The following is a 24,200-nucleotide window of genomic DNA, read 5'->3' as shown; positions in this document are numbered from 1 at the left end:
GGCGTTAGTCGCGATCGGGCATACGCAGCGTGCCTGGGCGCAAGGAGGCGCGCCTAGTCGTAGGGAGGCGACCAGAGCGTTTGGCGTTACCTTTGAGTGTAATACCTGCGATCATCCAGCAGATGTCGCTTTTTAAAATCACGAATGCGCATGCGTGTGGTCTCCATTAAAATACAGCACTGAACTACAGCGTAAGAACTACTTTACTGGTGAGTCACATTACGCTACAATAAGCTACAGGTCGACACAGCTTAGGTCGACAGTCATTAGGTTGACCACTGAAGGTCGACATGCATTAGGTCGACATGGTCATTAGGTCAACATGTACTAGGTCGACAGGTTAAAAGGTCGAAATTAGTTTTTCACTTTTTTTATTTTTTTGGATTTTTTTCATACTTAACGATCCACGTGGACTACGATTGGAACGGTAACCTGTGCTGTGCGAAGCGTTAGCGGAGCGAGGCACCTTGCCCGAAGCATGGCGAGCGAAGAGAGCCATGTGAACGGACACGGTGCACTAATTGGGGTTCCCCATCACTTTTACGAAGACAACGACGCCCAAAAAAGTATAAAAAAACCATGTCGACCTTTTGACCTGTCGACCTAGTGCATGTTGACATAATGACCACGTCGACCTACTGTCCCTGTCGACCTAATGCATGTCGACATTCCATGGTTGACCTTAGTTGTGTCTACCCAACGACCCATACCCCATACAGTATACCTGTATAACAGTATATACAGTACAGACGCAAGTAGTACAGCATATACTGCACAAATGCAAACTAACGTGTTACAGGTACAGTGTGGTCTATTGATGTTAGGGATATGTGAGCGTCCAAATCCCGTAGTATTAAGTATAATGGGGAGAGATAAAAGCTCCTCCCTAAGTTCCTGGATGCCAAATCACGGAGCTTAGCATCAGTATTTTACAGTATTTTGTATTTGAGTACTAAATAGCATGAACAGCTTGTAACGTACAGCGGCAAGTGTTATCTTCCTAAGTATAATGGGGAGAGATAAAAACTCCTAAGTTACTGGATGCCAAATCACTGTGCTTAGCGTCTCTGTACAGAATTTTGTATTTGAGTACTAAATAGCACAAACACCTTGTAACGTACTCTGATGTAAAGGCTACAGCACCAAGTATTATCTTTTTAAGTATAATGGGGAGAGATAAAAGTTCCTCCCTAAGTTCCTGGATGCCAAATCACTATGCTTAGCGTCTCTGTACAGTATTTTGCATTTGAGTACTAAATAATACGAACAGCTTGTAATGTACAGCGCCAAGTGTTATCTTTCTAAGTAAAATGGGGAGAGATAAAAGCTCCTCCCTAAGTTCCTGGATGCCAAATCACTGTGCTTAGCGTATCTGTACAGTAATTAGTATTTGAGTACTAAATAGCACGAACAGCTTGTAACGTACTCTACTGTGAAGGCTACAGCGGCAATGTTATCTTTCTAAGTGTAATGGAGAGAGATAAAAGCTCCTCCCTAAGTTCCTGGATGCCAAATCACCGTGCTTAGAATCTCTGTACACTATTTTGTATTTGAGTACTAAATAGCATGAACAGCTTGTAATGTACTCTGCTGTAATGGCTAGTAGTGAGCAATAGATTACAAAAAAAAATACAAAATAATAAAGTGAGTGTCAGAAAAAATAAATAAAAATACACTCGCACTTTGGGAATCAAAACCAGGACTCTCAGCATGGGAGGCGGAAGACTTCAACACTTGCCCACGCATGGAAGATATACAAGCTCATGTGTAAAAGTACTGTAAGCAGCGATTACTTCCCATTGGTGTTTGTTTATGCCATTAAGGGACTTGGACGCTCATATCGCATAACACGGTATTAAGCCACCACCTCCCCCTACTCCCATCCCCCTTCCCCCCTGGGAGGGAGGTCAGGTTACAATAAATGTGCAATGCTAAAAAAAAAAAAAAAAAAAAGATTTATAGTGGTGATCATAGAATCAGACATACAGTTTATAAAACATGTCCTTGGAGTCAATACGTATAAAACTATATATTTATTTTACACGCAACTTTATACACATACAAATTCCTATGCATAGGAAATAGACATAAAAAAATCTCAATTCACTATAAGAACAAGTTGGTATCAAGCCGGTAGGTTGTAAGAATCCTTGTATGTATCGTATTTAACATCCAATATTTGAAAGTCTGGGTGATTTAAAATCCAATTTTACTATTGCGGTACCTATTCTCAAGGCACTAGAATAAAATGACAGTCAAAGGATAACTAAAGTTCATATAATATGCACCGCCAGAGATTCCATACTAAATACAATGTAGCAAACAGCCCGGTGTTACAAGGAATCAGAGGTTACATTGTACCAAACGCAGCATGAGCAGGTTTAATTACCCCCGGTCCGGGGGTCCTCAGGTTGTGTTACTCACGGGGATGGTAACACAACAGTGAATTGAGATATTTTTATATGTCTAATTCCTATGCATTGGAATTTGTATGTGTATAAAGTTGCGTGTAAAATAAATGTATAGTTTTATACTCATTGGCTCCAAGGACATGTTTTATAAAATGTATGTCTAATTCCATGAGCGCCACTATAAATATTTTTTTCTTTAGAATTTACCATTATTAGGGGACAAAACACAGCCCCTTTATAGAAGGCGAACGTCAGAATTCAGATATAGGGTTCATTTTTTATATGTGCATTATCAATTTTATAACTACAGGTTTTGTACTAACACAGGCGCTTCAAATATTGTGTTAAATACAATAAATGTACAATACAATACTGTATATGAAAATCAGATAGAGAACTGCAGTCGCTTTGATAGATGTGCAAATGGTACAGAAGCAGTGATCCTTCTCATAAAGTACAACACAGATTCTCTAACGCCGACGATCTACAGGACTGTATTGCTCGAACAGTTAGTTGCGTCAGAATACACTAATTTATATTAATTGGTATGTCTATGGGTCCTCATTGCCACTGTGTATTTTAGATAGCGGAATGAGTCGCTCCTGCAGATTTAACATGATTTATGTGAAACCTGTGTGCACACGTCTATTGAATGTATTACAATAGATTACAAAGAAAATAAAAATGAATAAAGTGAATGTCAGGAAAAAAATAAAAAATACATTGGCACTTTAGGAATCGAACCCGGGACTCTTAAGCGTGAGAGGTGGAAGCCTTCACTGCTTGCTCACATCGCTGCATGGAAGATATACAAGTTCATGTGTAAAAGTACTGCAAGCAGCGATTCCTTCCCATTGGTGTTCGTTTATGCCGTTAGGGGACTTGGACGCTCATATTTCAAAACATGGTATTTAGTACACTGTACATACTTTAAAGTCAATGAACTACATTATTCCTTTCACACATTAGTTGCGTCTGCATACACTATTTTAATTATTCTATTGCTTTGTCTACAGGACTTGGACGCTCACACGCAGTAACACGGCAATTGACAAGTATTTTAACACGTTCGTTTGCATCTGTATAAACTTTTTTTTTTTTTACTCTCTCCGTCTGACCTTTGGTCACCATCTGTGTGTACAGTATGCAGTACAGGACTGTATATTAACATTACAGTGGTCACTGACCATTTGCCTGAGCTCGTACTGTAGATCAATCCGCCACTATTCAATCTAAAATACTGGATTAGTGGAGCATTAGCCACCCAGTGGTGGTGATGTGTATTGCATGCTGAGTATGTAGTCGTGCCTCAACGCGCCTGTCCGTGATTAAGCTCAGCAACCTAAGCTATCGCCTAGGCGTGACTAAACCTCAGTTTAGGTGGAGAAACAGCCAAGATAACGGAGGACTCATCTGTAGAAGGAAGAAGAACACTGAAACAGAGAGTGACTACACTATGTATAAAATGTTCAACAAACAAACTTGTGATATACAGTAATACATAATTTCTGCATGCTACCTACAGGATGGCACTTTTGCACCGGTGGGAAGCATTGACAATATCTGACAATAAAGGAAATTACTTTGTTTTGCCCCTCTCACTGATGAGGTACAATTAGTATCTGGATATAAGTTTTCCAATTTGATCCTGCCCTGACGTAACATGGACGAATGGGTTTGCTGCAGATGCCAATAAACCTGCGCCAATAATATTCCTTGCACAATACTTGTAATATTGGACCTATTGTGTAAATGAATAAACCATAGGCTAATAACCTGCTGCGAGTCAGAATTCATTACCAGTAAATACAGAGAATTCTGAGTTTTCCGTGGATGATCAGGCACAAAAATGGGATATGGGGCATCTGCAGTGGTGCAAGTAGGCAATACCCATAAGAATTTGGCAGCAGGTATGCAGTACCACCCACTGCACACTTTGCACCCATGATTGCCATTACCGCAATTATAATGCGCTGCCGAGCAACAAGACAATGGTTCAGTTAATGTTCTAAGGTTTTGCTGTGGTGCGCTCCCTGGGTTACTATAGGCAATGTTCTCAGTCCGAAAGGAGAGTGTTCGTATCTATTGAAGAGCCATCTGTTCAGCAACACTTCCCCGCTCCAGTTTAAATGGTGTCCCCAAAATAAAAATAAAAGAAGAGAGCAGTATATAGTGAAGTACAGTAGGGTTCAAGTTTGTTTACATAAAGTGATAGACCAAGTTACACATATTTTAGAAGTGCAAAAAAGATAAAAAAACTGGAATCCACCATGAATTAGCGGGCCCACGTACCAGAGTTAGTGGGGTGTCAGTAGCGCCCACCCAACTAGGCCTGTAGTGTCACTCCCTTCGGTTTGCGGTTGTACACGACCAATCTCCTCCAAATTTCTCCACCACTTCACCACTCCATTTAAGAGTAGAATACCCAGAAATAGGAGGAAATAGCGATATATAGTGAAGTATTGCTTGTTCCAATATGCAAAAAGTAGTTTATTTAAAGTGCAGCAAAAGACAAGTACGTCTTAAAAACATATCATACCATCAATATGCAGGTTTGCAGAAATGAATACATAATGTAAAACACTAAAATCCACCACAGATTGGTGGACCGACGAACCAGAGTTAATGGGGTGTCAAAGTTGTCCACCCAAAAAGTGCTTTGAATATTGCTCCCCGGGATTTTGCAGCAACAGTCAGCGAATTCTCTTTGGCTTCTGTGGGTACCTCCAACCAGTCACCAACGCGTTTCTGCCCTGCAAGGGCCTTTGTCAAGGTGTGCCTTGACAAAGGCATTACAATATATTTCTATTGTAATGTGGGACACTACTATGGGGTATATTCAATTGAAGTCGAAAGCTGCCGTCTGTCGAAAAGATGTCAGTTTTCAACTAAATTTCTCGAAAAGCACGTGGATCGGCAGAATAGCTGCCGATCCACGTGCTTGTGTCAAAAACGGGGCCAAAACCGGGTTATGGTCCCCTTTTCGACCATCTCAGTTCGACTTTAAAAAAAGTCGAATGAGATGGGGACAGCAGCGCCGGAGACGGGGAGAGCCGAGGCGGGGACAGAGAGAGCCGAGGCGGGGGACGTGGTGAGCAGCGCTGGAGGATGTCACAGCCGCCGCTCACAGCCGCGTCCACCCGACTCCAGCAAGTGAGACCTCGCTTGCTGGAGCCGGGTGGATGCTGCTGTGAGCGGCGGCTGTGATGCAGGGAGGGATGGGAAGGGGCAGAGAGACTGTGGGGGGGGGGACAGGGGAGAGCAGCGGCCAGACGGGGGAGAGCAGCGCTACAGCAGCGGATATATAGCCGCTGCTGTGGCAATGCTCTCCCCCGTCTCCCCACTCGCATCTCAATTTCACTTTTTTAAAAGTCGAAATGAGATGTCATTGAATAGCCCAGGTCGGATCCATTCCGACAAATGAATGTCGGAATGGATCCGACTTCAATTGAATATACCCCTTTATATGTCTATTATTATGGGGGCATTACTATACATTTCTACTGTAATGTGGACACTACTATATATTTCTATTGTAATGTGGGACACTACTATATATGTCAATTATTATGGGGCATTACTATATATTTCTATTGTAATGTGGGGCACTACTTTATATTTCTATTATTATGGGGTATTACTATATATTTCTACTGTAATGTGGGGCACTACTTTACATTTCTATTATTATGGGGTATTACTATATATTTCTATTGTAATGTGGGACACTACTATATATGTCTATTATTATGGGGACATTACTATATATTTCTATTGTAATGTGGACACTACTATATATTTCTATTGTAATATGGGACACTACTATATAGGTCAATTATTATGGGGCATTACTATATATTTCTATTGTAATGTGGGGCACTACTTTACATTTCTATTATTATGGGGCATTACTATATATTTCTATTGTAATGTGGGACACTACTATATATGTCTATTATTATGGGGGCATTAATATATATTTCTATTGTAATGTGGACACTACTATATATTTCTATTGTAATGTGGGACACTACTATATATGTCTATTATTATGGGGCATTACTATATATTTCTACTGTAATGTGGGGCACTACTTTATATTTCTATTATTATGGGGCATTACTATATATTTCTATTGTAATGTGGGGCACTACTTTATGTTTATTACTATGGGGCATTACTATATATTTCTATTGTAATGTGGGGCACTACTTTATATGTCTATTATTATGGGGCATTACTATATATTTCTATTGTAATGTGGGACACTACTGTATATTTCTATTATTATGGGGGCATTACTATATATTTCTATTGTAATGTGCGCATTACTATATATTTCTATTGTAATGTGGGGCACTACTTTATATGTCTATTATTATGGGGCATTACTATATATTTCTATTGTAATGTGGGACACTATTATATATGTCAATTATTATGGGGCATTACTATACATTTCTATTGTAATGTGGGGCACTACTTTATATTTCTATTATTATGGGGCATTACTATATATTTCTATTGTAATGTGGGGCACTACTTTACATTTCTATTATTATAGGGCATTACTATATATTTCTATTGTAATGTGGGACACTACTATATATGTCTATTATTATGGGGGCATTACTATATATTTCTATTGTAATGTGGACGCTACTATATATTTGTATTGTAATGCGGGACACTACTATATATGTCTATTATTATGGGGGCATTACTATATATTTCTACTGTAATGTGGACACTACTATATATTTCTATTATGGGGGAATTACTATATATTTCTATTGTAATGTGGACACTACTGTATATGTCTATTATTATGGGGGCATTACTATATATTTCTATTGTAATGTGGGGCACTACTTTATATGTCTATTATTATGGGGCATTACTATATATTTCTATTGTAATGTGGGACACTATTATATATGTCAATTATTATGGGGCATTACTATACATTTCTATTGTAATGTGGGGCACTACTTTATATGTCTATTATTATGGGGCATTACTATATATTTCTATTGTAATGTGGGACACTACTATATATTTCTACTATTATGGGGGCATTACTATATATTTTTATTGTAATGTGGGCATTACTATATATTTCTATTGTAATGTGGGGCACTACTTTATATGTCTATTATTATGGGGCATTACTATATATTTCTATTGTAATGTGGGACACTATTATATATGTCAATTATTATGGGGCATTACTATACATTTCTATTGTAATGTGGGGCACTACTTTATATTTCTATTATTATGGGGCATTACTATATATTTCTATTGTAATGTGGGGCACTACTTTACATTTCTATTATTATAGGGCATTACTATAGATTTCTATTGTAATGTGGGACACTACTTTATATGTCTATTATTATGGGGGCATTACTATATATTTCTATTGTAATGTGGACGCTACTATATATTTCTATTGTAATGCGGGACACTTCTATATATGTCTATTATTATGGGGGCATTACTATATATTTCTACTGTAATGTGGACACTACTATATATTTCTATTATGGGGGAATTACTATATATTTCTATTGTAATGTGGACACTACTATATATGTCTATTATTATGGTGGCACAACTACAGTATATATTCCTGTTATAATGTGGGCATTACATTGTATGTTTATTAAATTGGGGGCATTACCATATATTTCTATTATACTGGAGGCACTACTATATATTCCTAGCATTGCCTCCAGAGTACAAAGAAAAGAAACTGTGCTGTACGGCCACACCCCTAGTGTAATGTAGCCACTCCCCCTAGTGTCATGTGGTCATGCCCCCTAATGACACAGGACCACACCCATTTTTGGCACACTCAGTACCACTAAGAAAATATTTCTACTTACACCACTGGGTATCTGGCTTTATCAATGTTCACTAATACTGTAACTATGGATGTAAACCTAACAACTGACTATATTCTTTCTCTTGCAGGGCTGCTATTCAGCAATGTGCATGTTGTCATTCCAGAGCTAAACCAGTGACCCTCTACTATTAGGTGTGAACAGTCTGTCTTTTATCATTGTGTTTAGCATCTTGGGTCAGACTAGCCTCACTCATATCATGGATGTGATTGTCACACTGTGCAGATAAACAGTAATTTTCCTGTGCGTGTTACCAATGACGACGCTTGTGCTGTCACTATTCAGCTGTGGTCATAGACGTGTGATCATATAGCCCTGCCACAGTCATAACAGAGCTGTGGCTTTTTCTCTCTCCAAATCTGTGTGTGAAAGTGGTTTGGTGAGAAGACCTGTCACTTTTATTTTTAGTTGGTGGTTGTACCTTTGTGATAAGTTTTTGTCTGGAGTATGTTGTTAGACAGTGCCATGAGTCACTTCCCCAACTTTCTAATAAATTTATTCTGCTTTAAAAGTGATTTTAATGTTGGTTATTTGGTTAGAGAATACCAGTACCATGCTACATAGTGACACATTAATAGCCAACTCTGGTTCAGAGTACAAGAAGCCTAACTAAAGTAGGGATGGCCATTGACAATTCCAAATAATCGATGGTTTATGGCCGATGTTGAATGCTTTTGCCATTGATGGAAGAGAACCAGATGGTTTCCCTCCATCGATGACACAACATAAACCAATTTTTTTTATTACTTATTTTGCAAGGTGCCAGGACATGAAGCATAGTTCTGCCCCTGACATCCGCTAAGACCCGCCCCCATTTAAAAAAAAAATTGGCCTGCAGTCCAAACAGCACCTTTCAGTGGTGGCCATTGAGTGGTGCAAACCATCGAGGGTTCGCCAAAGATGGTTTAAGTGCTATTGATGTTTATCACTGATAGTGTCATCGATGGTAACCATCGATGGAGAACCCACCGATGGCCATCCCTAAACTAAAGAGAGGCAGCAATAGGAGAGGGGCACACAGGAGTGTGCTAGAGAACAGCGGGGTGCACATAACAAAGCCACAAGTAGCTGCAACACTGGAACAATGCAGGCATTAATAGTTCTGCGTGGTTTCAAGCTCATCCATATTAAACAGACAGCAGAGAATAGAGGTAGCAATGTCTAGTGCTGGTTTGGTGTTATGAACCAATCCTTGTATAGCGTTCTGTCCCACTTTTGGGTCAACCCTTCACCAGGTCGAATGGTCGACAGTAACCATGCCGACATTCAGAAGGTTGACACCACAATGTTGACATGGTTTAACTATCTACAGGCACAAGGTCAACATCCTCAAACTGTTGACAGGTTCAATGTCGCCATGTGAAATGTCGACAGTTTAAGGATGCCGACAGTTAGGGTTAGACAGGGGGTCAGAGGGTTAGGCTGCGTGGGGATGTGGGGGGTTTAGGGTTAAGCACTAGGGAGAGGATTAGGGTAGTGATTAGGGTTAGAAATACTCCCCAGAATGCCGGATGATTGGTGGGTCCATGACATAAGGGATTGTCACATGGCCGCTGGGACATGGAAGACGACACAGGAGCCGCCGCTGCCGCCGGGAAAGAGTCAGACCACTAGATAACAGGGACAGTTTGTCGACAGTTCATCCAGGAAGACATTATTAATGTCAACATGGTCAATGCCAAAATGTTGACCTTGTTGACATGCTGTATGTTGTCAGATCAACCCTGTCGACATTCTCGTGTCGACCTGATAACTGTCAAGCTATCATACCACATCCTAGTCAACCAGATTACCAAAAATCACCCATTGTGCAGTGCCTTCAAAAAATATACCTAGAGTAGCATTGTCCTAGCTAATGAAGTCATTCCAAAATAGTTGCATATGTTGACAATTCCAGACACAGTGCATGAGATCTGCCTCCTCGGTCTGGAATTTGGGGCATTTGCTGTCTGTGGAAAGGCCGATTACATGCCTCTTCTCGGGGGACAGATCAGATTGGTATAACAGTTTGTACACCATTATTTGGTAGCTATTGCTGGAGGTCTACCATTCTACATAGGGTCATTTTGGCGTAGCTGTATTGGAACGTCAGAACATCTGCAAAGGCAATAGGAATACAGAAATCAACTGAGGTCAGTGTGTTCTATATACATATCAAAAGGGATTGTGTTATTTATTTGTATAACATTAGCTATTTGATGATGGAAAATAATAAAGGAATTCAGAGAAAATTTTATTTATTTTTCATATTTTTGCCTTTATTGTAAGGATTTATTAATATATCCTACTGAATGAACGTCCTACCTTCTTCAAAAAATGTAAATCAAGGTTAGTATAAATAAAAGAGCAATTGTCAGTCTAAATGCCACGCCAGAAGACCTGAAATTTGGGCGTAATGCGATTTAGGCCAAGTGGAAGTTCGCAGTGCTGTATAACAGTGACCACACCACAATGAGAATATTGTACTGACTGGATAACCTGTTCTGCTTCCATGTGACACTATAATCTCCAAAACCCCATCATAAATGATCAGATCAGTCACTAGCTAGCACTTTGTGAAGGTGCCAATTTAGGGATAGCCTGCTTAGCAGCGGGTGATCTGCTATCAAGGTCTGTCCTGTTAATCAACCGCTGTTAGACAATGTGTAACAAATGCAGGACACAGAACATAACTGAAGAGAACATAAACCACCCATCAGTATGGATTTAAAAAAAAGAAAAAAGAACTGATTAACAGGCGCATTTCCTGTAATGTACAGAAAGGGTTAATGTTTTATGTAATCCCGTCCCTGCTGGGAAGCTAAGCTGTAAACAGGGCACTACACTGGCCATTAACAGTGACAAGAGAAAGAGATATTTTAAAAATAAAATAGGACAGCAATAAAGAGCCTCGGTAATCACTTTGCTCCTGGATATTTTCCTGTTACCCTGCTGAGCAGATTTTTTTTTTTTTAGCTATTTGTCAGGAGATACAAAAAGGACAGGTAGAGTATGAAATGTCATCACTGGGTATGTGTGTGCAGTGATCCTATTATACACCTGGGACCCTGAGCAAAATCCCTGTATCATTATACTCCTGGCCTACAGCACTGGTGATAAAACCAGAAGAAATCAGAGCTCATTTTTAGGCTTGGAAATTGGGAGCACACTAGGGGGGGAATGTAATTGGGTGTGAGATTCAGAAAGTGAGAGATTTTATGACAGTTTTCCTGTGTTTTTTTTTTAAAGTGGCAATCTTTTACACCGCAAAATCAGGTTGATACTGTATGTAAAGGATTGACACTTAAAATAAATAGGAAAACTCTCATAACTCTCTCCCTTTCTGATTGTCACACCCTATTACATTCCCTATTACATGATTTCTGTGGATGCTTTCAGAGGTCACAGCAGCACCAGTTACCCAAACATGATTCTAAAATAATTCTTATTATTAGGAACGGAAGAGCTGTTTTATTTTACACTGTAATTCACCTGATCATCCACACAAACTGTGCACTCCAAGACACCTCTCCTGGTAAGCATTAGACATGGACTAAGGGGAAGATGTACTAAGGGGTATATTCAATTAGGGTCGAAAACTGCCGTCTGTTGAAAAGACGGCAGTTTTCGACTTTTTAAGGTCGACTCGTGATTCAACCTATTCAGTCCCAGCAGTTTTTATTCAACAAGTCGTGGAATTCGACTTGTAGAATAGTACTTGAGTCGGCGGTATAGCTGCCGATTCACGTACTTTTGAGTGAAACGGGGCCAAATTCTACAGGATTTGGCACCGTTTCCGACCGCTCACAGCAGCGTCCACCCGGCTCCAGCAAGTGAGGTCACGCTTGCTGGAGCCGGGTGGACACTGCCGTGAGGTCGGGCAGCTGTGTGACATCCTCCTGCCGCGCTACTGTAGCGCTGCTCTCCGTCTGCCCGCGGCTGTCCCAGCGGCTCCACCCCCTCTCCTCCTCTGGGTCCCTCATCTCAATTCGACTTTTTAAAAGTCGAAATGAGTTGAGATTAGAATAGGGGTTGTCGGATCCATTCCGACAAATGCATGTCGGAATGGATCCGACCCTAATTGAATATACCCCTAAGCCTTGTGTGATAAAGTGGAGAGATATAAAGTACCAGCCAGTCAGCTCCTAACTGTCATGTTATAGGCAGTGTTTGAAAAATGACAGTTTGGAGCTGATCGGTTGTGTTTTTTTCATCACTCTCTAAAGCTTAGTGGGTTATTTAGAGTTGTTAGCAAACCAAAAAAGTTAGCAATTGGGCAAAACCATGCTGCACTGCAGGTGGGGCAGATGTAATATGTGCAGGGAGAGTTAGATTTGGGTGGGTTATTTTGTTTCTGTGCAGGGTAAATACTGGCTGCTTAATTTCTACACTGCAATCTAGATTTCAGCTTGAACACACCCCACTCAAATCTAATGCTGAGTACACACTAGTAGATATATCTGCAGATCAATTGATCTGCAGCTATATCTATGGGCGGACCGGGCAGTGTGTTGTTCATACGCACTGCCTGATCCGTCAGGACTGACGTCACAAACTGGGCGGGCATTTACATGTGCCCACCCAGTTCAGCTGTCAATCCCCGCCAGCTGCAGCAGCATGTGTATGGGCGGGTGGCTGACTATATCGGTAGATATATTGGTAATTGGCTGTGCTGCATGACCGACGCGATATGTCGGTGAACTGGCCGAAGTACACACTGGCCCACGGACCCGCAATACATATTGGCCAGTGTGTACGCACCATAACTCTCTGCACATGTTACATCTGCCCCACCTGCACTGCAGCACGGTTTTACCGATTAGTGTGCTTTTTTTGGTTTGCTAACATACCTGAATAACCACCTTAGTGCATATGCCTGGAGCAAAAGTACAAACAAAAGCAGTTTGGGTGTGACTGAGTGACCTTTATTTGAAATGAACTCACCCCTTGAAGTTTGTCCACTGAGCGTTGCGGTTTCTGCACTCCTCATTTCACAAGAATCATTATATCCATCTATAGCTACACAAGAATACGCTAAGGTCTGTCCTGCCTCCAACAGCTAGACAGGATGGAGGACCCACCAAGAACTGCACAGTAAAAAGCCACAGGAGGAAGGGGTCATGGCGGAAGGCAGACCGAGGTGACTTGGTGTATGCCGTGTCCATACCTCCCAACATGACCCTCTCCAGGAGGGACAGAATGTCCTGCTCCTAGACTTCCATCTTAATTTACGACTGCCATCAACTATGGTGAAACACCTTTCTTATCCATTAACCTGTTCAACACAGGTGCCGGCAATCATAAATGAAGAGCAAAGTCCAGATGCAGAGCATTGTGTCCCTCCTGGAGGGGGTCATGTTGGGAGGTACAGCATGCGTGTCAGATATACAGTATAAGTATTATAATAATGGAAAAAAAAGTATGTTCTTTGTGTTGAATGTTAATATTATAACACAAGTTTGCATAAATAAATAAAATAAAAAACACTTACTAATAACCAAATCATAAACAAGCAACAGAGAACACAATACTGATTGTGAGCAGGGTCATAACAGCTGTTATGAATAAACAAAAAAAAATTGTATGTAGTATTTGTCAGAAATAAATACAAACATAATACAAATTAAATCCAATTAATTTAAGTGAAATTAAAAACTAACATCTGCAATTTTGTCTATAATAATCATTCACAAAAATCTGTATTAATCATGCTGACCAGACCTTCACCACATGCCACAGATCCTCAGGACTCCAAACAGTCAACGTTCTGCAGGTCACCCAGCAGGTGCACAGGTGTAGTCATCCCTCACTGACACATTTTAAATGAACCACAGGTGGAGCTACTGTAATTATCTCACTTGTGATTCTGCGAGGAGACCTGGAAACATGAACTGTTGGGGTCCTGACGACCGAGTTTGAGAACCTATTCTCTAAGAACTAAGGGGGTCATTCAGATTCTGCCGCTAATGCGGCTTGCGGCGCTGTTGCCGCATTGCGGCTGCATGGCCACACTCATTGCGTTCGCATTCCTGGTGGATGAAACCGCAATGTGATGGACAGTGGCTGCCATTTTCGGAGTGCTGACGCGGCGTTGGGGGGATGGGAACGTTTTCGGGACGGCAGCCGCTCCGAACAAAGATATGGCTGCCGACCACCTGACAGCATAGCCAGGGGTCAACCTTAGACTCGATGTGTTCACAATTAGATTCTGGACACATCGGGGTGGCGGCCTCACACATGCCGAGCGGCCCCTAGCATCTGAGGAGATGAACACAGATCTGGTTGCGAATGCAACCATCTGCATCCATCTCTGAATAACCCCCTAGGAACGCTGATATTCAAAACAGATATAACAAATTTCGCACATAACATGGAGATATTCTTAGTGCATACTTGGCCAAACATGAGAGACCATCCACCATGTCAAGGAGATCCCCATCAGAGGGGTTCTTAACAAAACTAACACAAACATATGGGGGGCTTATTCTGAGTCGGACATAGCGGCGTCGGGGCCTGCATCTTTTGCGGTGACTTTATGTAAATGTTGCTACGAGCTCTTCCCTGACGTACAAGTATCTGTCTGAGGGGTAGAAGTAAGAAAAGTCATTATAAGGGAGAAGCAGTATCAGCGCCGTTATGTGTCCTGATACCGCTTCTCCCCCATGTATTAAGGAGGAGATGCGTGTGCTGGCCGCCAGCTGCATAGGAGATCTAACAAGAGTAGCTAGATCTCGAGCAAGCCCTGTGAGCCGGCCGGGGGTGAGACACAGCGAATCATCACTAGGTTGATGCGGGGTGGGGGGTCTGGCAGCCAGCAGCTGCTTCCTACTTTGCCTCTGTAACGAGTATTAAACCCGTAATACGTACGGGCATAATACATTTACCCCTAAATGGGCAGGGGACTGCACGTGAAGACTTGCCTCTTGCTGGCCCACCACTGCCCTATGTTTTCAGGGAATTAGGCAATTGATAAATACTTTTAAAATGACGTGTGACCTTCTCCAATAGCTACACAAGGGTGGGAAACTAACTTGTTACAGTTGTTGACAGATTTATAATGTATGTAAGTACACTGCAAAAATAGAGTGTAACTTATAACACTTCACAGCGCACATAAAAGTGGAGCGTTAAACAATTTTGATACAGATTTATAAAATGTCAAATTAAACAGGTCAGAAATGATAGATTATTTTAAGAGACATTTTAAAGTACAACAAGCCAGCTCAAAAGGATTATATTTCATTAGTATTGCAAAATAAGTATGTAATACCCCTTTTCCACTGCCGCAACAACTCAGGTTATTGACAGGTCTACTCGGGTTGTGGCATTTAGTATTGCAAAATAAGTATGTAATACCTCTATTCCATTGCCGCAACAACTCGGATTATTGCCGGGTCTACTCGGGTTGTGGCACAGCGGAAAGGGTCCCTGAAAAATAACCTGGGTCTAGTTACCCTGGTAGCTACCAGGGTCAGACCTGGGATGGACCTGGTTAAGGGTGCAGTGTAAATGGGTGACCCGCGCCATCCAACCTTGGGTCCCGTTAAAACCCTGTGAAGACCCAGCTCAATGGCGCTTGGGGTGGATGTCATCTCCAAGTGCCGGCAGAGGGAAGACTCGACACTAACCTCGGATCCAGCCTGCTGTATGAACGGGGTTTTAAGCTGCTGTAACACGGCTTGAAACCTGTGTTCAGTTACTTGGCTCAGACCCGGGTTTTAGGTGGAAAAGAGGTATTATTTGCAAAGCTGATGGTACCACAGTCATTGTGTCCAATGCATACATGCATACTCTGCATTTCCCTTTTCTGCTAGCAAGAACCAATTACATGGTGCAAGCTGTCCACAAAGTGTGTGATTAACAGCGTGGGCAGGGGGGACAGGCGTGATACGGGATCGCGGTGGTCGGGATGCCGGCGGTTACATGACCGACAATGGCATGAGAATGTCGTCAGGGGACGGAGTAATTATTTTACCCCGTCTTTGACCCCTACCCTATACCGCTTGGGATGGTGGCTAGGGCTAAAGTAGTGGTGGTGGTGGATAGGGATAAGACTCTGGGGGGTGGTGGCTACAGCTAACCCCTTCCCTAGTGCCTAAACCTAACCCTCTCCCCTCCCCCCCGACCCCGGGTCCTAACCCTAATGGGATGTCAGCATTTGGTGTCCTGTTGCTGGGATTCAGAGTGGTGTCTGGATTCCGGCGTTGGTCACATGATCACCAGCATCCACATTGCTGGGGTGCTAACCGAATCCCAGGGGGGCATCAGAAGTTCAATTCCATGCACTCTGTAACTTAAGGTTACAAAATACACTATGTGGGAATGTGATAGGGTTTTCCTTGTGAACTTATGGTTTCCTTGTAGACACTGCGGATGAAGGACACTTTTATAATGTTCCTACTTTCAGATGACTGCACTTTGATGTGCTGCCTTGATTTTGTCTTAGATTGTTTTATTGGTTTTGAAAACCAATAAAATAAAAATGTCATCCAAAATGTTATTTTTCTGCAATTCCCGTATTTTTTGTCTCAGTTGGTCGAATGAAAATGTCATTAGACACTGAAAATAAGATACTGTACTCTGAATATTTGGCTGTAACTGTATCTTTGCATTATTTCCTTCTCGGAATGTCCTCCTGGTGTCTCAGTAACTAGAAACACGTATTCCTAACCTCTCCTTCTCTACCAGAAATAAATTATTCTGCTTGAAATTATACTCCTGACAAAATGTCTTTGTTTTTCTTGCATTAATCTCCTAACGGAAAAAGGTTAATTGGAACAGGTGGAGTTTACAAGCTTTCCCAGTACATATTAGATACCAAACTACAGGTGGAAGTTTGAATTAGAAATTTGGAAGTTTACATTTTGAACAGTGATTTATTTATTTTTTATAGCTACTCAGGCTGTGTATGACAGTTGGAGGGTGCACTAATGCATTATGGTCTGGAATGATCTGACAGTTGGTAGATTTTACCCGACTGTATCACACATGGAATTTTAGAATAGAATTGCCAAGGTTTCAGCATCAGCCAGGAGACTAAATGCTGCCGTTAGGCAGAGGCATCACTTACCACAGTGACACCCAGTGTGGCGGTGCTAAAAAGAGGTGGGGCTTAGTGGGAAGGGGTGGTGCTTCGTGGAGGTGGCATGGCTTCACTTCCCGACCCCCATTTTTCGTCACTCTGGGGGTTCGGGGGATGCTGGACTGCCAACAGGGAGTGCTGTGGCTGCAGTGTCGGCACCTACACAGTGACAGGAGCCGAGTGCTGCACATAATGTTACAGTGCAATACCTGACTGAGCAGGAGCCGGCATTTTGGTGTCACCCTTCGGCGGGCTGCACCCCCCTTGTGACAACACTGCTGTTAGGATATGTGAAATTTTGAAAAATAAAAGAAAATACTTAAAAATGATCTGCAGAGATGGATGACATGTCCTCAGATACAGATGCGGCAAACATCTTTTATGGTGCGTGGCTGATTTGTATACCGTTATATACTCAATGGATAGACTACGCCCATGTGAGTGACCTCATTTACACCATTCCAGATAAAAAAAAGTAACATTTAAAAACACATTTTTTAATCAATCTCCATATTAAGACTCTAGTATTGAAGATATGCATAAACCCTACCAGGCCATATTGCCATGGTCAGCGTTGTCAAGGTGACAGAGAAGCTCCAAGGTTTGGGTGTTGTTTGATGAATCATCGGGAATATCATGACTTCCTGGCTGTAATTCCTTCGGTATCCGCCACACAGCCACACAAGACATGACTTTGCTGTCTGTAGCTGAACAAGGAAGAGAAAGAGAGAGGAAGAGAAAGAGAGAGGAAAAAAAAAAAAAGTCAATAGATCATTAAATGTAGGACGTATCTGGAATGACTGCGCTCCAGCATTCACACAAAACACAGGAGCCATGCACAGCTGTTGCTTGAAATATTTAGGGCCTTATTTTTTTAATAAGCAGCAGAATGCAGAGAGTAGATACAGGGGAAAAGCCTGGAGTCGCCAATCAGTTCTTTGCAGAACTCCTAATTTGCATATGTTTAACCCAGTTTCTCCATGTTCTGAAGCCAGTGTTCATGTCTTGATGAAAATTTAATTCTTTTGGGGGTGGAAGGGAATCAGAATTCCCTATCAACATTCCTATTTTTCTTATGCAAATTAAGGAGCAAGCAAAATTCACTCTTGTCAAGTAAATGGTTTTTATAATAGAGATATAACTCAATTATAATCTTTAACTAGTGCTTCTTTTGAATAAAAAATAAAATCAGGGTTTGTTTCTCTTTTTTTTTTGTCTTTTGTCCTAGGGGTTTATATACTAAGCAGCGGTTTGTAAGAGCCGCCTCTTCCCAGCATACTTAAGCCTGAAATATATAAGGGCAATGTTTTTAATAGCAAAGCACTCATTATTCTGCTATTAAACGCATTGCCCATTTAAATTTTGGGCATAAACATGCCAGGAAGCAAATAATACAGTACATTTACAAAAAGCACATACAAATCATTCAGCTACCAAATATCAAAGAAACACTTTAATAAGAACAGAATAAAATAAATATAACAAGTTACTTGACATTTTTTTTTACAATAAAAATAAGAATTTACTCACCGGTAATTCTATTTCTCGTAGTCCGTAGTGGATGCTGGGAACTCCGTAAGGACCATGGGGAATAGCGGGCTCCGAAGGAGGCTGGGCACTCTAGAAAGATCTTAGACTACCTGGTGTGCACTGGCTCCTCCCACTATGACCCTCCTCCAAGCCTCAGTTAGGTACTGTGCCCGGACGAGCGTACACAATAAGGAAGGATTTTGAATCCCGGGTAAGACTCATACCAGCCACACCAATCACACCGTACAACTCGTGATATGAAACACAGTTAACAGTATGAAACAATAGAGCCTCTCAACAGATGACTCAACAATAACCCGATTTAGTTAACAATAACTATGTACAAGTATTGCAGATAAACCGCACTTGGGATGGCGCCCAGCATCCACTACGGACTACGAGAAATAGAATTACCGGTGAGTAAATTCTTATTTTCTCTGACGTCCTAGTGGATGCTGGGAACTCCGTAAGGACCATAGGGATTATACCAAAGCTCCCAAACGGGCGGGAGAGTGCGGATGACTCTGCAGCACCGAATGAGAGAACTCCAGGTCCTCCTCAGCCAGGGTATCAAATTTATAGTGCAAAGGTGTTTGCCCCTGACCAAGTAGCAGCTCGGCAAAGTTGTAAAGCCGAGACCCCTCGGGCAGCCACCCAAGATGAGCCCACCTTCCTTGTGGAATGGGCATTGACAGATTTTGGCTGTGGCAGGCCTGCCACAGTATGTGCAAGCTGAATTGTACTACAAATCCAACGAGCAATAGTCTGCTTAGAAGCAGGAGCACCCAGCTTGTTGGGTGCATACAGGATAAACAGCGAGTCAGATTTTCTGACTCCAGCCGTCCTGGAAACATATATTTTCAGGGCCCTGACAACGTCTAGCAACTTGGAGTCCTCCAAATCCCTAGTACCCGCAGGCACCACAATAGGCTGGTTCAGGTGAAACGCTGACACCACCTTAGGGAGAAACTGGGGACGAGTCCTCAATTCTGCCCTATCCATATGGAAAATCAGATAACGGCTTTTACATGATAAAGCCGCCAACTCTGACACTCGCCTGGCTGAAGCCAAGGCCAATAACATGACCACTTTCCACGTGAGATATTTCAGATCCACGGTTTTTAGTGGCTCAAACCAATGTGATTTTAAGAAACTCAACATCACGTTGAGATCCCAAGGTGCCACAGGAGGCACAAATGGGGGCTGAATATGCAGCACTCCTTTCACAAATGTCTGAACTTCAGGTACTGAAGCTAGTTCTTTTTTAAAGAAAATCGACAGAGCCGAGATCTGTACCTTAATGGAGCCCAGTTTTAGGCCCATATTCACTCCTGCTTGCAGGAAATGCAGAAATCGACCTAGTTGAAATTCCTCTGTTGGGGCCTTTTTGGCCTCGCACCATGCAACATATTTCCGCCATATGCGGTGATAATGCTTTGCCGTAACATCTTTCCTGGCTTTAATAAGCGTAGGAATGACTTCCTCCGGAATGCCCTTTTCCTTCAGGATCCGGCGTTCAACCGCCATGCCGTCAAACGCAGCTGCGGTAAGTCTTGGAACAGACAGGGGCCCTGCTGCAGCAGGTCCTGTCTGAGCGGCAGAGACCATGGGTCCTCTGAGATCATCTCTTGAAGTTCCGGGTACCACGCTCTTCTCGGCCAATCCGGAACCACGAGAATTGTGTTTACTCCTCGCTTTCTTATTATTCTCAATACCTTTGGTATGAGAGGTAGAGGAGGGAACACATAAACCGACTGGTACACCCACGGTGTCACTAGAGCGTCCACAGCTATTGCCTGAGGGTCCCTTGACCTGGCGCAATACTTCTCTAGTTTTTTGTTTAGGCGGGACGCCATCATGTCCACCTGTGGACGACCCCATTGATTTACAATCATTTGGGAGACTTCTGGATGAAGTCCCCACTCTCCCGGGTGGAGGTCGTGCCTGCTGAGAAAGTCTGCTTCCCAGTTGTCCACTCCCGGGATGAACACTGCTGACAGTGCTAGTACATGATTCTCCGCCCATCTGAGAATTTTTGTGGCTTCTGCCATCGCCGTCCTGCTTCTTGTGCCGCCCTGTCGATTCACATGGGCGACTGCCGTGATGTTGTCTGACTGGATCAGCACCGGCTGGTGTAGGAGCAGGGATTTTGCTTGACTTAGGGCATTGTAAATGGCCCTTAGTTCCAGAATATTTATGTGAAGGGCAGTCTCCTGACTTGACCATAGTCCTTGGAAATTTCTTCCCTTTGTGACTGCCCCCCAGCCTCGTAGGCTGGCATCCGTTGTCACCAGGACCCAGTCCTGTATGCCAAATCTGCGGCCCTCCAGAAGATGAGCACTGTGCAGCCACCACAGAAGAGACACCCTGGTTCGTGGAGACAGGGTTATTAAACGATGCATCTGAAGATGCGATCCGGACCACTTGTCCAACAGGTCCCACTGAAAAATTCTGGCATGGAACCTGCCGAATGGAATTGCTTCGTAAGAAGCTACCATCTTTCCCAGGACCCGCGTGCAGTGATGCACCGATACCTGTTTTGGTTTTAGGAGGTCTCTGACTAGAGAAGACAACTCCTTGGCTTTCTCCTCCGGGAGAAACACTTTTTTCTGGGCCGTGTCCAGAATCATTCCCAGGAACATTAGACGTGTCGTGGGGACCAGCTGTGACTTTGGGATATTCAGAATCCAACCGTGCTGGCTCAGCACTTCCTGAGATAGTGCTACTCCCACTAACAACTGTTCCTTGGATCGTGCCTTTATTAGGAGATCGTCCAAGTATGGGATAATTAAAACTCCCTTTTTTCGAAGGAGTATCATCATTTCCGCCATAACCTTGGTAAATACCCTCGGTGCCGTGGAGAGTCCAAACGGCAGCGTCTGGAATTGGTAATGGCAATCCTGTACCACAAATCTGAGGTACTCCTGGTGAGAATTGTAAATGGGGACATGCAGGTAAGCATCCTTGATGTCCAGGGATACCATGTAATCCCCCTCGTCCAGGCTTGCAATAACCGCCCTGAGCGATTCCATCTTGAACTTGAATTTTTTTATGTATGTGTTCAAGGATTTCAAATTTAAAATGGGTCTCACCGAACCGTCCGGTTTCGGCACCACAAATAGTGTGGAATAGTAACCCCGGCCTTGTTGAAGTAGGGGTACCTTGATTATCACCTGCTGGGAATACAGCTTGTGAATCGCTGCTAGCACCGCCTCCCTGTCTGAGGGAGCAATCGGCAAGGCGGATTTTAGGAAACGGCGGGGTGGAGTCGCCTCGAATTCCAGCCTGTGAGATACTATTTGAAGGATCCAGGGATCCACCTGTGAGCGAGCCCACTGATCGCTGAAATTCCTGAGGCGGGCCCCCACCGTACCTGGCTCCGCCTGTGAAGCCCCACCGTCATGCGGCGGACTTGGAAGAGGAAGCGGGGGAGGACTTTTGTTCCTGGGAACCTGCTGTTTGCTGCAGCCTTTTTCCCCTGCCTCTGCCTCTTGACAGAAAAGACCCTCCTTTTCCCCGCTTGTTTTTCTGGGACCGAAAGGACTGAACCTGATAAAATGGCGCCTTCTTAGGCTGTGAGGGGACATGGGGTAAAAATGCTGACTTCCCAGACGTTGCTGTGGAAACTAGGTCGGTGAGACCATCCCCAAATAATTCCTCCCCCTTATAAGGCAAAACTTCCATGTGCCTTTTGGAATCTGCATCTCCAGTCCACTGGCGAGTCCATAAGCATCTCCTAGCAGAGATGGATAATGCACTTACTTTAGATGCCAGCCGGCAGATTGCCCTCTGTGCATCTCTCATGTATAAGACTGAGTCTTTGATATGGTCAATTGTTAGCAGGATCGTGTCTCTGTCTAACGTGTCAATATTTTCTGACAGTTTATCTGACCACGCAGCGGCAGCACTGCACATCCATGCTGACGCAATAGCTGGTCTGAGTATAATGCCTGAGTGTGTATATACAGACTTCAGGATCGCCTCCTGCTTTCTATCAGCAGGTTCCTTAAGGGCGGCCGTATCCTGGGACGGTAGTGCCACCTTTTTAGACAAACGTGTGAGCGCTTTATCCACCCTCGGGGGTGTTTCCCAACGTAACCTATCCTCTGGCGGGAAAGGGAACGCCATTAGTAGCTTCTTAGGAATTACCAATTTCTTATCAGGGGAAGCCCACGCTTCTTCACACACTTCATTTAATTCATCTGACGGGGAAAAACTACAGGTAGTTTTTTCTCCCCAAACATAATACCCTTTTTTGTGGTACCTGGATGTAAATCAGAAATATTTAACACCTCTTTCATTGCCTCAATCATGCAGTGAATGGCCTTAACGGGCATTAAATTTGACTCATCGTCGTCGACACTGGTGTCAGTATCCGTGTCGACATCTACTTGTGCCACCTGAGATAGCGGGCGTTTCAGAGCCCCTGATGACTTTTGAGACACCTGGACAGGCACGAGCTGAAGACTCGGCTGTCCCACAGTCGGCATGTCGTCAAATTTTTTATGTAAAGAGTCTATACGTGCACTCATTTCCTGCCATAATACCATCCACTCAGGTGTCTGACCCCCAGGGGGTGACATCCCTGCTAAAGGCATCTGCTCCCCCTCCACATCATTATCCTCCTCAAACATGTCGACACAGCCGTACCGACACACTCCACACACACAGGGAATGCTCAAACAGAGGACAGGACCCACAAAAGCCCTTTGGGGGGACAGAGTAAGAGTATGCCAGCACACACCAGAGCGCTATATATATATACAGGGACTAACTGAGTTATGTCCCTAATAGCTGCTTTTCAATATAATATACTGTATACAGTGCCAATTTTAATGCCCCCCCTCTCTTTTCCCTCTTACTGTACTGTAGAATTGCAGGGAAGAGCCAGGGAGCTTCCTTCCAGCCGAGCTGTGAGGGAAAAATGGCGCCAGTGTGCTGAGGAGATAGGCTCCGCCCCTTTTTCGCGGCGTATTCTTCCACTTTTTATGGGATTCTGGCAGGGGTATTTACCTCATATATAGCCCCAGGGGCTATATATTGAGGTATTTTAGCCAGCCAAGGTGTTTTTATTGCTGCCTCAGGGCGCCCCCCCCCCCCCCCAGCGCCCTGCACCCTCAGTGACCGGAGTGTGAAGTGTGCATGAGGAGCAATGGCGCACAGCTGCAGTGCTGTGCGCTACCTTGGTGAAGACAGGATGTCTTCATGCCGCCGATTTTCCGGACCATCTTCTTGCTTCTGGCTCTGTAAGGGGGACGGCGGCGCGGCTCCGGGACCGAACATTAAGGC

General features: G+C 43.2%; 1 protein-coding gene across 1 annotated transcript in view; it reads right to left on the bottom strand.

Annotated features, from left to right (window-relative positions):
• EIPR1 (EARP complex and GARP complex interacting protein 1) overlaps nt 1-24,200 on the bottom strand; it is a 568,820-nt gene that overhangs the window by 271,186 nt on the left and 273,434 nt on the right. Inside the window, exon 4 of the mRNA XM_063915479.1 lies at nt 17,932-18,088. Within this exon, the coding sequence (XP_063771549.1) occupies nt 17,932-18,088 (157 nt within the window). The remainder of the gene's footprint in view (nt 1-17,931; nt 18,089-24,200) is intronic.

Source organism: Pseudophryne corroboree, chromosome 4 (genome assembly GCF_028390025.1).
Source record: "Pseudophryne corroboree isolate aPseCor3 chromosome 4, aPseCor3.hap2, whole genome shotgun sequence".
In the NCBI taxonomy this organism is placed as follows: Eukaryota; Metazoa; Chordata; class Amphibia; order Anura; family Myobatrachidae; genus Pseudophryne; species Pseudophryne corroboree.
The sequence above is the reverse complement of the archived record's forward strand: the minus strand, read 5'-3'. Positions and strand labels throughout refer to the sequence as shown.